General features: G+C 43.1%; 1 protein-coding gene across 5 annotated transcripts in view; it reads left to right on the top strand.

Annotated features, from left to right (window-relative positions):
• Positions 1-13,795, top strand: part of LOC140485993 (H(+)/Cl(-) exchange transporter 4) — a 213,875-nt gene that overhangs the window by 59,600 nt on the left and 140,480 nt on the right. For all 5 annotated transcript variants that reach the window (XM_072584493.1, XM_072584497.1, XM_072584492.1 and 2 more), the window contains exons 3-5: positions 219-318; positions 4,488-4,675; positions 7,459-7,581. In XM_072584493.1, the coding sequence (XP_072440594.1) occupies positions 219-318; positions 4,488-4,675; positions 7,459-7,581 (411 nt within the window). The remainder of the gene's footprint in view (positions 1-218; positions 319-4,487; positions 4,676-7,458; positions 7,582-13,795) is intronic.

Below are 13,795 nucleotides of genomic sequence, written 5' to 3'. Positions count from 1 at the left end.
CTCAGGAGGAGGGTGCATCTAACTAGAGACAAGCCTGATGCCTGAAACGTTACTCTTTGCCATTGATAACTGGTTTTCAGATCACGAACATGCATAAACTTCACTGTGAAATGAGGCAACACTGACATTAATTGTAGTTAATGCAGCGCAATTACCATAAAAGCAGGGGAGGGTGCTATAATTAGAATGATTGAAACATAACCTGCCTCTACTTTCAGATCACAAGCCGCAGTAAGGAGTCGCTATGGGAACGTATCAAGGGCTTGTTGGATGCCTGGTCGGGATGGGTAGTGATGTTGCTGATTGGACTTTTGGCAGGTATGGTTTCACAGTGGAATGATCCTGAAAGCATATCGTTCAAACAGTTAATGTGATCACCTCAACTGATGGTGAGTATCTGAGGCGTGGGGTGGGATAGGGGAAGGATCCAGTCACCATTCCGCAACTGTCATGAATGTGGGCCTACTTGAAGGTGTTTTCCAACCTGTCCTTTTTTTGTACACTCTCCAGGCTGTTACTCTGTTAATAGAATCAGAGAGATGTACAGCACAGAAACAGATTCTTCGGTTCAACTCGTCCACGTCAACCAGATATCCCAACCCAATCTAGTCCCACCTGCCAGCACTTGGCCCATATCCCTCCAAACCCTTCCTATTCATATACCCATCCAGATGCCGATTAAATGTTGTAATTGTATCAGTCTCCACCACTTCCTCTGGCAGCTCATTCCATACACGCACCACTCTCTGTGTGAAAACGTTGCCTCTTATGTCCCTTTTATATCTTTCCCCTCTCACTCTAAACCTATGCCCTCTAGTACTGGACTCCCCCACACCAGGGAAAAGGCTTTGTCTATTTATTCTATCCATGCCCTCTAGTACTGGACTCCCCCACACCAGGGAAAAGGCTTTGTCTATTTATTCTATCCATGCCCCTCATGATTTAATAAACCTCTATAAGGTCACCCCTCAGCCTCCAATGCTCCAGGGAAAACAGCCCCAGCCTGTTCAGCCTCTCCCTACAGCTCAAATCATCCAACCTTGGCAGCATCCTTAGAAATCCTTTCTGAACACTTCAACTTTCACAACATCCTTCTAATAGGAAGGAGACCCGAATTGCATGCAATATTCCAAAAGTGGCCCAACCAATGTCCTATACAGCCGCAACATGACCTCCCAACTCCTGTACTCAATACTCTGACCAATGAAGGAAAGCAGACCAAACGCCTTCTTCACTCTCCTATCTACCTGCGACTCTACTTTCAAGGAACTTTGAACCTGCACTCCAAGGTCTCTTTGTTCAGCAACACTCCCTAGGACCTTACCATTAAGTGTATAAGTCCTGCTCTGATTTGCTTTTCCAAAATGCAGCACCTCGCATTTATCTGAATTAAACTCCATCTGCCACTTCTCAGCCCGTTGGCCCATCTGATCAAGATCCCACTGTAATCTGAGGTAACCTTCTTCGCTGTCCACTACACCTCCAATTTTGGTGTCATCTGCAAACTTACTAACTATACCTCTTATGCTCGCATCCAAATCATTTATATAAATGACGAAAAACAGTGGACCCAGCATAGATCCTTGTGGCACTCCACTGGTCACAGGCCTCCAGGCTGAAAAGCAGCCCTCCACCACCACCCTCTGTCACTCAGAGCAGCTAGTACTCAGAGAGTGTTTGCTAAATAACTGAGCTGGACCTCACTTGGTTTTCAGAACTTATCTGTCTGTCACCACCAAGCGACACAAATAAATGCATCTGGAGGTAACAAGGATGAAATGGAAGTCTCAAAACTCAGTGCTGAGTTCACCCAGCCCTCATTTTTTGACCAATAAAATTTATTTGGGTGTCATAATTCGAAGTTTTTAAATTGCCCCACTCTTTTAAGACTGACAAAGACAGACTGCTGCTGTTAGTGAGTGTGAAAAATATTACCTGCTGGACTACTGTGATCAGCTGGTGTAGTTAGAAATAAAAAGTGACACATCAGCTGGCAATTTCAGTTGAGCTGTTGTTGATATTTCCCAAAGGAAATTGACACTTTGAATGTAGGAGTAAATTAGTGCAGATGCTGGGATCTATACTGAAAGCAAAAAAATGCTGGCAATCGCAGCTCTGATTAATCTGATGAGTCATCAAGACTTGAAATGTTAGCTTGCTCTCTCTCTCTCTGACCTGCTGCAATCTCCAGCATTAGTTGGTTACAGTTGTCATTATGACTGCTTGGCTGCATTTCAAAATACAGAGAAACCTCGATTATCCGAACGAGATGGGCAGGCACTATTTCATTCGGGATAATTGATTATTCGGATAATCGATTTTACGTTAAACGGGGAAGCCATACTGATCTAACGCTGTGCTCTACCGGAGAATTTGTTTAAATCTCCAATTTTAATGAGTCTGCCATTTAAACAAATGAATCTTTGCAGTCTGCAAATTGCAGGTTAAACTGAGAAGGGTTAAACCCGTACCTTCACAGAAGTGCTGTGTATGAAATTCCAACATTAAACAAGGTCCCGAACAGCTTCTCCGATTGCAAGAGCATTTGTCGGTTTCCGTGAACTCAGTTTCACGCTAGAAAGACAGAAGCACTGCCTCACGCATGTGTTTCCATTCTTGGTCATTCCTTTGCATGAACGGCCCGATAAGTGACAGGAATACTGTAACACACTTACTTTTACAAAAGGGATGTGTAACTAACCCTTACCTAAAAACTGTCCAGTCGCTGATGCTTGAGGTGCTTGTGTTTCTTTGCTTTTGCCAACCTCATCACAAGTTTTTCAGTACAGGTAATCCGAGTACCTCTCTGATGTAACATTTTTGTGGGATCTTGAGATCTTCGGATAATCTGAAATTCAGATCATCGATATTCTGAAAATCGAGGTTCCTCTGTGAAACCTAGGGCAATTTCTACTAAAGGTTCTGTGTTCACTGTTTAATTGATAGTTTAAAGATTCCATTAAAGGATTTGTTGTCTTGGATTTGGCGACTGACTAGAAATTTATTTAATTTTATAAATGATTAACTATTTGAGATTTAAAAAGCTTTGAATTCACAAAAAGAAATTGTGTTTTTCTACCGTCATGTGGGAGTTGTGTTAGGTTGTTAGAAGTTTATTCTTTATCATTGCCATATGAGGTAGATACTAGTTGAGCGACTATCAAATTAACATGAAGGTATGAGACAGCATGGAGTGTTGGTGCGGGAATATATTGGCATTGAGTTGGCATGGGAGGGTATGAAAAACCATAGGAGTAGATGGAAGTGAGGGGTGAGAGTCAGAGGGTTTAACAACGTGTGAAACAGAAGTTCCTGTAAACCAAGGCACAAGTCAGTTCTAACCCACCCCTATGACCTCCCCCTCTCCAGCCTTCCCTCTCTGTCTCCGTCTCCCTCTCCCTCTCTGTCTCTCTGTTTTTAATTCCCCGACTGGAGTGAAAATCACCCCCACCGGGATAGTTTTAATTAAGGCGGGTCTGACAAGTTCATGAACCTTGCCTTGATAATGAAAGCCCAACCCATTACCTCTGCTTCTGCCTCTACAGGTGCTGCCTGGATCGGCTGAATATTTTTAGTTTCAGACTTCGAGGGCCTGCAGTATTTTGCCCCTGTCAGAAAATTTGACCTTTAACAGTGGCTGGGAGACTTGCAAAAATTGCTAAAAAATGATAGCACCGGTGAAGGCACTGTTAAGTTGTCTCTGTGCTTACCCACAACTGGGGCTATCACATTCCAAGTTACTGCCCTTTCTCTGTATCCTTTTACATGCTCCCTTTTCTAGTGTTTTAACAAGACTCATTTTAAATAAGATTTAAATTTCTTACTGGACAGTCATTTTCCTTCAAACATTTTGTGCTCTTGTGTGAGCCTTCTTGTGGATTTTCTGGTGTGTGCTCCAATGACCTCAAAATTGGCAAAAGGCAGTCTTCGCTTTTCATCTGTTCAGTCCCAATTGCATTTTAATAATGAAAAGTAATTGGTGGTTCTTTGGCTTATCTTAATTCTTGGTCTCATTTGTTAGTTAAAAATCATTTGCAAGGATACAAACGTCGTTGGCAAGGCTAACATTTGTTGCCCCTTCCTAATTGCACTTGTTAAGAGACTGAGTTCCAGGTTTCTGACCTAGCAACAATGAGAGAATGCTTGCTGCATTCCCCCATTTGGATGGCGATTGATTTGGAGATGGCCGTGTTGCATTTTGCTTCCCATGTCCTTCCAGATAAGTGAAGTTGTGGGGGTTAGAGATGCTATCTAGGAAACCTTGGCAATCCCAGAGAGATTGAAAGTTCAGTGTGGCATATAGACTTCGAACATTTTTGTACCAACCCTGCAAAAGGATTGGGAGACTCTCAACTATAGATAGTTGTCTCAAACGTGCAAACTGCTCCCCATCAGAAGTGATAAAGTCAGATAATAGCTGTTGTAACTATCAGCAAGTGGAATGAGTTTGTCATTGCTGGTTTTAACACTGTGTCTCATGGTTTTAGGGACTTTGGCTGGGGTGATCGATCTGGCTGTCGATTGGATGACGGACCTGAAGGAGGGGGTCTGTTTGGCTGGATTCTGGTTCAGTCATGAACAGTGCTGTTGGACATCCAATGAGACGACCTTTGAGGATAGGGACAAATGTCCTCAGTGGAAATCATGGTCGGAGCTTTTGGCCGGCCAGCCAGAGGTAAGGAATTGCAGGGCTCCCTTTGTCCCTGGGGCTCTGAAATGCTGCCAGTTGCAGATCTGGCTGGTTCTCGATAATTGCGCAGTCCAATCCAAAGTTACAATGCATCAGGGCCCCCTGCTGTAAGACACCAGTGCCTCTTTGTGGGCCTTTGATTAGTGAGTTTTAAAACTTAGCACATCTTCTGCACAATGTGCCAGAGCGATTCTTGAGCTATAACTCGCTGTCGATGAAATTCCCAACTCTGCTGAATCGGACACGATAGAAGTTGACGGCGGCTCCAGTTTCCGTTTGTTGGATTATTTTTCCACAGTTGAGATTACCACTGGTAGGTAAAAGTGAGGACTGCAGGTGGTGTAGATTAGAGTCGAGAGTGTGGTGCTGGAAAAGCACGGCAGGTCAGGCAGCATCCGAGGAGCAGGAGGATCGAAGTTTCGGGCAAAAGCTCTTCATTGTGGTAGTTAATCCTGCCCAGCCCTCTGCCCCAGCCAACCAATAACTAGACTATACAATAGTAAAGCCCCCTGGAATTCTTATCCGGGTACCGATGAGAACAGCTCACTTCCTGTCTCTCCTGTAGTGATGATATTCCAAGGAATCAGTCATTCAGTCAGATTAGATTCCTACAGTATGGAAACAGGCCCTGCAACCCAACACCAACCCTCTGAAGACTCATCCCCCCACCCTCTATTTACCCCTAACTAATGTACCTGACACAATAGGCCAAGTCACCTAACCTGCACATCTTTGGACTGTGGGAGGAAACCAGAGCACCCGGAGGAAACCCGCACAGATACGGGGAGAATGTGCAAACTCCACACAGACAGTCGCCAAGGTGGGAATTGAACCCAGGTACCTGGCACTGTGAGGCAGCAGTGCTCACCACTGAGCCACCGTGCTGCCCTATCAGTCCTATCAGGTCCAACACAGTCCAGCTCAGGACACAGGAGGAGGAGTTTGGTAATTTACCCCACCAGGTCTGCCCTGTAGTTTAATGACATCATACCTGTTATGATCATCCTCAGTTCCATTCTCAACCACCACCTCACAGAGGGATCCATCCAGAGCTTCTCCAATCTATCTGCATAACTCCTCACTCACGGAAGTATTCCTTCTCACCTTCTTTTATACACTGTCCCTAAAATGGGTGGATTAGATTACTAGATTACTTACAGTGTGGAAACAGGGCCTTCAGCCCAACGAGTCCACACCGACCCGCCGAAGCGCAACCCACCCATACCCATTCCCCTACATTTACCCTGCACCTAACACTATGGGCAATTTAGCATGGCCAATTCACCAAACCTGCACATCTTTGGACTGTGGGAGGAAACCGGGTGGAGGGGGGATGGGGGTGGTGTGGAAGGTCCAGCATCCTTCCCAGGGTGTAATGCCCAGGAATGGGTGAAGTGATTTAGCTGACACCAAACCAGGGTTCTCTACTGGTCCAACACAATTACCTTCAATTCTATGTAGGCTTCTCTTTATAAAACATGAGACTCTGTTATGTCATTTTAACCACTTTCCCAACCTGCCCTGGGATACCTTCAGAGATTTCTGCACCAATGTGTGTGGACATTTACACCTCATCACGTTTCTCAGAAACATCCTGGAGACATTTCAAACATAAGTAATTACTCTGGGTTAACTAATGCAGGCAAACATGGAATCCACTTGCTTCAGTGTAGCTGCCCCAAGACCAGCATGTAAGGTAGTCTGTTTTTTGTTTGCAGATGCAATAAGGGAGAAATGTTAATCAGGATGCTGGGAGAACTCTGTGCTGTTCTCAGGACAGTCCCATAACATTCACCTGCATGAATAGCTCACTTTAAAGTCTCTATTGAAGGACAATGCTTCTAATGCAGCACCCATCAAGAACTCTCTCAAAATGTCCCAGTGCGCTTCACAGCATTTTAAACAAAATTCACAGTAAGCCACTTAGGAAGTACTGGGTGATCAAAACAGGCAAATTCCATGCAGAAACATAGCAGTAATAGAAATGGAGAGGATTTGAAAGGATTTTCCAGAGTGTAGTGTCTAGGCTACTTCAGCATTGGCACACTCAAGTCTGAGGGTGGAGTGTATTATTCTGCAAGGAGGTGAGAATCCATAACAGGCACTGACTTGGCAAGTTAATTGTATCAGACTAATCATTTACAGCAACACAGTGAATAGAAGCATAACTTATTATTCACAGGAGCTGACAGTGCAATTATTTATTGATATATTTGCCACCAGAGATAAATATCAGGGCCCTGATATTTTGTTAGCAAGCGAGGTCTTTCCAGTCAGAACATGGACTGATCCATTTTGATAAAACATGGCTCCAAATGTATGATTAGAGAGAGGCAGCTAATCTTTTAATAGCACCTTTTAAACAGTCAGACTGTGAACTCGGAAATCCCTTCTGAGATAACTGAGGCTTCAGAAGACCAGCCGAGCATTGTGATATTGGTTTAACATTTCAAATAGCGGGGGGGGGGGATCGCAGGTAGTGCAGCACTCTTTCACTGCATACATGTGTGTCAGCCAGGATTTAATAAGCCAGGGCTGACAGGGTTTGCATCTGGGTCTGGTTTTGAGGTTGGCTGGCGCAACTAGTCAACAACTCCATTATCATTGTGTATCATTGTGACTTCCAGGATGGTGAATGGATGTTTCCATTTTAGGGATTGCCGTGTTTCCGTGTGACACATACCAATGAAAGCGTTAGCATGCCATGGACTGTACGTTGGAAACTTTATGTTAATTACAAGCTCCCATGTCTGTATTGTTCTCCTTAGGGTGCCAGTGCATATATCCTGAACTACCTTATATATGTTCTTTGGGCTTTGATCTTCGCATTCCTGGGAGTGTCACTGGTCAAAATGTTTGCACCCTATGCATGCGGCTCTGGAATTCCTGAGGTAGGTCCCAGTCCAAAGAGTTTGATGTTACAATTACTGTTTCATTGCAATGATCATGTTATGCTCGCTACATAATAAAACTCATCACCCCACCTGAGAAAATATCCTGCACTGGGTCTCTTCAAGGCTGTTGAAGATTATGAATGTAATGCTGGGGGATCCAAGATGGCGGCGACCCAGCAAGTCTGAGTCTACAGTGCTCCTCCCAAGACTTGGGCAAAGTGGGCCACCCACCCCCACCACACTCACCAAATCATTTATAATAGCTGTTTAATTTAATTAGTTGTTTAGTATTAAATTTAAACAATCTAAGCTTTAGTAAAAATGACCAAAGGGAAGGGAGCCCGCAGCTCTCAGCAAGCAGGACCCCCTCCCCCACCCTCTCCAGCTGCAGCAGAGGTGCCCGCAGCCGCCCCCGAGGGACTTACCTACAGTGGCGAGCCTTGTGGAAATCACCTCCAAACTGGATGTGAAGATCGACGCTTTTATTGAAGAATCCCAAAGTCAATGGGACTCCCTCTCGGCTGTGCTGCAAAGGCACGACCGAGACATTAAGGAAATCGAGCGCCAAGTTGGAGGGGCGGAGCTAAAGGGCGCGACCTCTGAAACTACAGCGCAATCGGCCGTGGATCGGGTCCGGACTCTCGAACAGCGAGTCCGTACCTTAGAGAATCATATTGACGACCTCGATAATCGAGGTCATCGAAAAAATATTCATTTGCTGGGCCTTCCCGAATGGGAAGAGGAAGGCCAGCTTACAGCGTTTCTCGAACAGTGGCTGCCACAGCTTTTAAATCTGGAGGCTGGATCAGGCCAGGTAAGGGTGGAATGGGCCTCCCGGGTCACAATACGCGGGCCCGGCTCGAACCAGCGCCCACGCCCGGTCCTGTTCCGGCTGCAGAGCTATAAGGAGAGGCAGATACTCCTAGAAGCTTCCAGAAATCTTGGAAAAGATTCCCAAGCCATGATTTATAAAGGATCCAAGATCATGTTATTCCAGGACTTTTCCCCAGCTCTGGTCCGAAAGAGGAAGGCATTCAATGAGGTGAAGAAGCGTTTAAGGGACTTAAATATTCAGTACTCCTTATGCTACCCAGCGACACTACGCTTTAACCATGAAGGATCCGTGTATTACTTCGGATCGCTGGAAAAGGCTAAGGAATTCTTGGACTCTCTTAGATAAATTGTAAGAGATAATGGATGTTGGTTTGCCTTCCCCCCGCTCCGGTTTATACCCCTCCTTTTTTATTACCTTACTGTTTAATATTATCTGGGGGGGCTGGGAAGAGGGATTTATTTATTTGTTCTGTACTTAACAATTTTCTCCCCCCTCCTTGGGTTTTTTTAATTCTATAATATATATATAATATATATATAAAAGCCGGCGGGTGGGGAGGTGGTTACCTTATTGTATCTTACCTCTGTCTCTAGGAGCGGGGTTGTTTTCCCTTGTTATTTTGTATTATTATATTTAATTATTATTTGTTGAGGTTGTAATTTTATAGTTATATATGTTTATGCATGGTATTAACATTACCAAATATATCCAGGTGTTGGTGTGGGTTAACTCTAGCTTTGTAGTATATTTGAATTCTCCTCATCCGATTGAGGAGTGCCTGGGTCAAGGGTGGGGCAAGTGTGGGGAGAGGATATGATGGACCTTTGGAAAGGAAGTGACACTCCCTGGGAACAAGGGGAATATCTCCATTTAAATACGTTTTATATTTTTTCATTATTTAGAAATAGTTTTTTATTATACTGTTGTGAGTGTATTAGAGAGCCTTTATTTTTGTGAAGTTTATATGCTCTATGCTCGGGATGTTTCGGATAGGGTTTCCCCTCCCGAGGGGTCTCAGATTTGCCCGGACGATTATAGTTGATCAGTCGGTTAAGTGGTGCACCTGGAATGTCAAGGGGAGTAATTCGCCAGTCAAAAGGAAGAAAATATGATCAAATCTCAAGAAAGAAAGAGTTGATATAGCTCTCCTACAGGAGACACACCTGTCGGATAAAGAACACTTGAAACTACGACAGGGTGGATTTGATCAGGCCTTTTTTTCTTCTTTTAGCTCAAAAAGTGGGGGAGTTGTTATTCTTATTCGGAAGAATTTCCCTTTCAAACTCCTAAATCAGATAAAAGACGAATCTGGACAATATATTCTGATTAAAGCCCTTATAAATGGAGAGGAATATGGGATTTTAAATTCGTATTGCCCCCCCGGCACACCCCTTTAAAGTTATAATGGAAGCCTTCTCAAAATTGATGGCTCTCGGTGCCCGTCATACAATTATAGGGGGAGACTTTAATTGTATTATGGATCCGGAAATAGATAGGATTCCCAAGAGTACTGCAGGAGTATCTCCCAGATCTAGACAATTGGTGGATCTGAACAAAGAATTAGGATTAGTAGATGTACGGAGATGTCTTCATCCACAGGGCAGGGATTTTTCTTTTTACTCCAATCCACATAAATGTCATACCAGAATTGATATGTTTTTTGCCCCTTCGATTTTTTTAAATTCCGTATCATCCTGTAAAATAGGTAGTATAGCAATTTCCGACCATGCTGCTGTATATATGGAAATCAAGGCGAGGAACAACGGGACATCCTCTCGGCATTGGCGTATGGACCCCTTCCTAATGAAAGATGGTAAATTTGTAAAGTACTTCTCTCAAGAATTTAAAACTTTTTTAGAAATTAATTTAGGTACAGCTAGCAACCCATCAATGATGTGGGAGACCATCAAAGCTTACACGCGAGGTTTGATCATCTCCTACTCAGCGACCCAGAAAAAATTGAAGGGAGAACAACAGCGTCTGCTTGAAGCTCGCTTAAAAGCAGCTGAAACAGCATACACTGATAGACCTTCTATTATTAAACTGCAAAGGATTATGGCCCTTAGGACAGCTCTAAACACTACGCTTACCCAAACGGCTGAGAGGGAAATATTATTTGCAAAACAAAGGTTACATGAATTTGGCGACAAACCGGGTAGATACTTAGCATTTCCTGCAAAGAAAAAAAAGGCCCCTCAAACTATCACATCTATCAAGGAAAGTGCAGATATTCTGACTCATGATCATAGAAGGATTAATGCAATCTTTAGAAAATTTTATTCTGATTTATGTAAATCGCAGGATTGTGAAGACAGGACTAGGAGGATGCAATCATTTTTAAAAATTTTGACCTTTCCGGGCCTAACTCTGGAACAGATATCGGTCTTAAATGTTCCTCTAACAGTCCAAGAAATACTTGACGCAATCAGGCAACTTCAGAGCGGTAAGGCACCTGGACCAGATGGTTTTCAAGCTGAATTCTAAAAGAATTTACAGGAATATTGGCTGGTCCACTTATGGACATGTATAACTACGCATACAGTCAGGGCTGCCTCCCACCTTCGTTGAAAGAGGCAAATATCTCTCTTATCCTTAAAAAAGGAAAGGATCCAGAAGATTGTGCGTCATACAGACCAATATCCTTGCTAAATGTAGATTTTTAAATCCTTTCTAAAATGTTAGCATTGAGACTAGAAAGGGTATTGCCACATATCATAAAGGAGGATCAGACTGGGTTTATTAAGGGCCGTAGATCATCCAATAATATTAGAAGGGTTTTGAATATGATTCAAGCCTGTCATCAGGGAAAGATACCAGGAGTAGTAGTTTCATTAGATACGGAAAAGGCATTCGACAGGGTTGAATGGTCATATTTGTTTTACATATTGGAAAGGTTTGGTGTTGGAAAGGTGTTTACCAAATGGGTCTCAACATTGTATAGTGATCCCAAAGCAGTTGTGGTTACCAATGGATTAGGTTCGGATAGCTTCGGTGTGGGTAGGGGCTGCCGTCAGGGATGTCCTCTCTCGCCATTGTTATTTACGCTAATAATTGAACCATTAGCAGAAGCTATACAGGCTGATCCTAATATAACGGCCCCAAGGATTGGTACAGGTAAACATAAAATTACCCTGTATGCAGATGATGTTCTTCTATTCCTCAGTAATCCTCTGATGTCCATACCTCACTTAATCCAAGTTATTAATACATTTAGCGCATTCTCAGGCTATAAAATTAATTTCTCAAAATCGGAGGCTATGCCAATGGGTGGCCTTGCTATGATACCCCACTTAGTGGACGGATCCCACTTACCCTTTCGGTGGTCCCTGGAGGGTTTCTTATATTTAGGCATTTTTATTACCCCAGTATTTAGTCAGTTAGAGGAGAAAGTGAGGACTGCAGATGCTGGAGATCAGAGCTGAAAATGTGTTGCTGGAAAAGCGCAGCAGGTCAGGCAGCATCCAAGGAGCAGGAGAATCGACGTTTCGGGCAGAAGCCCTTCTTCAGGAATGGTCAGTTGTACAAGGCTAACTTTGTGCATTTACTGGAAAGGATAAGGCAGGACCTCCAGCGATGGGGAGACCTTCTAATTTCCTGGCTGGGTAGAACAGCACTAATTAAAATGAATGTCCTGCCCCGTCTCCTATCCCCTATGAGAATGCTTCTGGTGATGCTGCCGAGGATGGCTCTATGTAAATTATATGGCTGGTTGGATTCCTTTATCTGGAATCATAGACGGCCCCTCATTAAGCTGAAGAAGCTACAGCTTCCACAGGCAAGAGGAGGATTGGACTTCCCAGATTTTAGGAAATATCAGTTAAGTTCCCTATTAAGTTACATAGCTGATTGGGTCTTATCTGATCTGCAATCAATCTGGCTGGACATCGAGGCTTCTCAAGTAAAATGCCCACTTATTAACCTTTTATTTTTCAGACAAGAGGGAAATCATTACAGATCACTGTAAAAACCCTTTAATACTAAACACTGTTAAAGCTCAGAATATAATGCGGCAAAATGAGGGCAACTCACATAAAACATCCCCCTATGCTCCGATAGTGGGAGCATGGGGATTCCAACCAGGGGTTACAGATGCCACTTTTAAACTCTGGAGATCCAGGGGTATCCAGGGGACCTATTTAAAGATGGGGTCCTGATGTCTTTTGAACAGCTGCGTCAGAAATTCGGATTACCTAATGGAGACCTCTTTCAATACTTACAAATTTGAGATTATATACAGAAGAAGACTACATTATTAGATAGTCTTTATAAATCAGATAGAGAATGTAGAGTCCTACGACCAGTGGGGGTATCTTCCGTCAGTACCATTTATCATTTATTACATGATGAAGTATAGGGAGATATGGATAATCTGCTTAAAACATGGGCTCAGGATTTGGGACTAGAAATCTCTATAGAAATGTGGAATGACATTTGGGAAAATGCCAGAAGAATCACCATCTGTAACAGAACTCAGGCTATCCAGCTGAAGATACTTCATAGGGCCCACATAGCACCGGATCGATTGGCAAAATTTAAGGCAGGAGCATCTCCAATGTGTCCCAAATGTAAAATAGAGGTGGGCACTCTTGTACATTGTCTATGGACCTGTCATAAGATCCGTAGATATTGGACTAAAGTAGCAAGTACCCTGACAGAAATTTTAGGAACGGAAATTAAAGTGGACCCTGTATCTCTCCTTTTGGGCTTTTCGAACTTTCCCTCCCTGGACATGTACGGGAAGAGACTATTTTCTATTCTCTCTTTCTGTGCAAGGAAAAATATTTTGGTAAACTGGGTGGCTGAGGGCCCCCCTGGACTTTCAAATTGGCACCGATTAATTATGGAATGTATTCCCCTTGACTTCCTTACAAATGTGGTGCACCGAAAGACCGAATTATTTTATAAAATATGGCAGCCCTTCTTGAATTATATGAATACAGATATTTCGGCTATCCTAACAAGGGCTTTTATTTAATTGAGATTGCGAACTTGGCTGGTCCAGGGCCCCTTGGGAGAGGAATCCCGCACGAATACGGGTTTTGTTACATTTGATGTTAACACATTCCGAGCATGTATCTCACTACCCAATTTCTGTGTTATCCGTTGGTTTTTTTTTTCTTTCTGTTATTTGAATAATGTAAGAGACTTAAATATACACTCTGGTTAGTTGTAGGTTAGATTAGTAGTTAGCTGAGTTTTGTTTTTTTTTCTTTCTCGGTAGTTTTCTTTTGTTAAGTTTTGGTTATTATTTATTTAAGATTTAATTGTATATCGATGTTTGTATTTGAGAGTTTTGTTTATTTTTGTAAACTTGTAAAAATGTTACATTTCTAATAAAAATATCTATAAAAAAATGAATGTAATGCCTTGCAACAC

The sequence above is a fragment of the Chiloscyllium punctatum genome, chromosome 15, assembly GCF_047496795.1.
Source record: "Chiloscyllium punctatum isolate Juve2018m chromosome 15, sChiPun1.3, whole genome shotgun sequence".
In the NCBI taxonomy this organism is placed as follows: Eukaryota; Metazoa; Chordata; class Chondrichthyes; order Orectolobiformes; family Hemiscylliidae; genus Chiloscyllium; species Chiloscyllium punctatum.
This window is presented reverse-complemented; position numbering and strand designations above follow the sequence as displayed.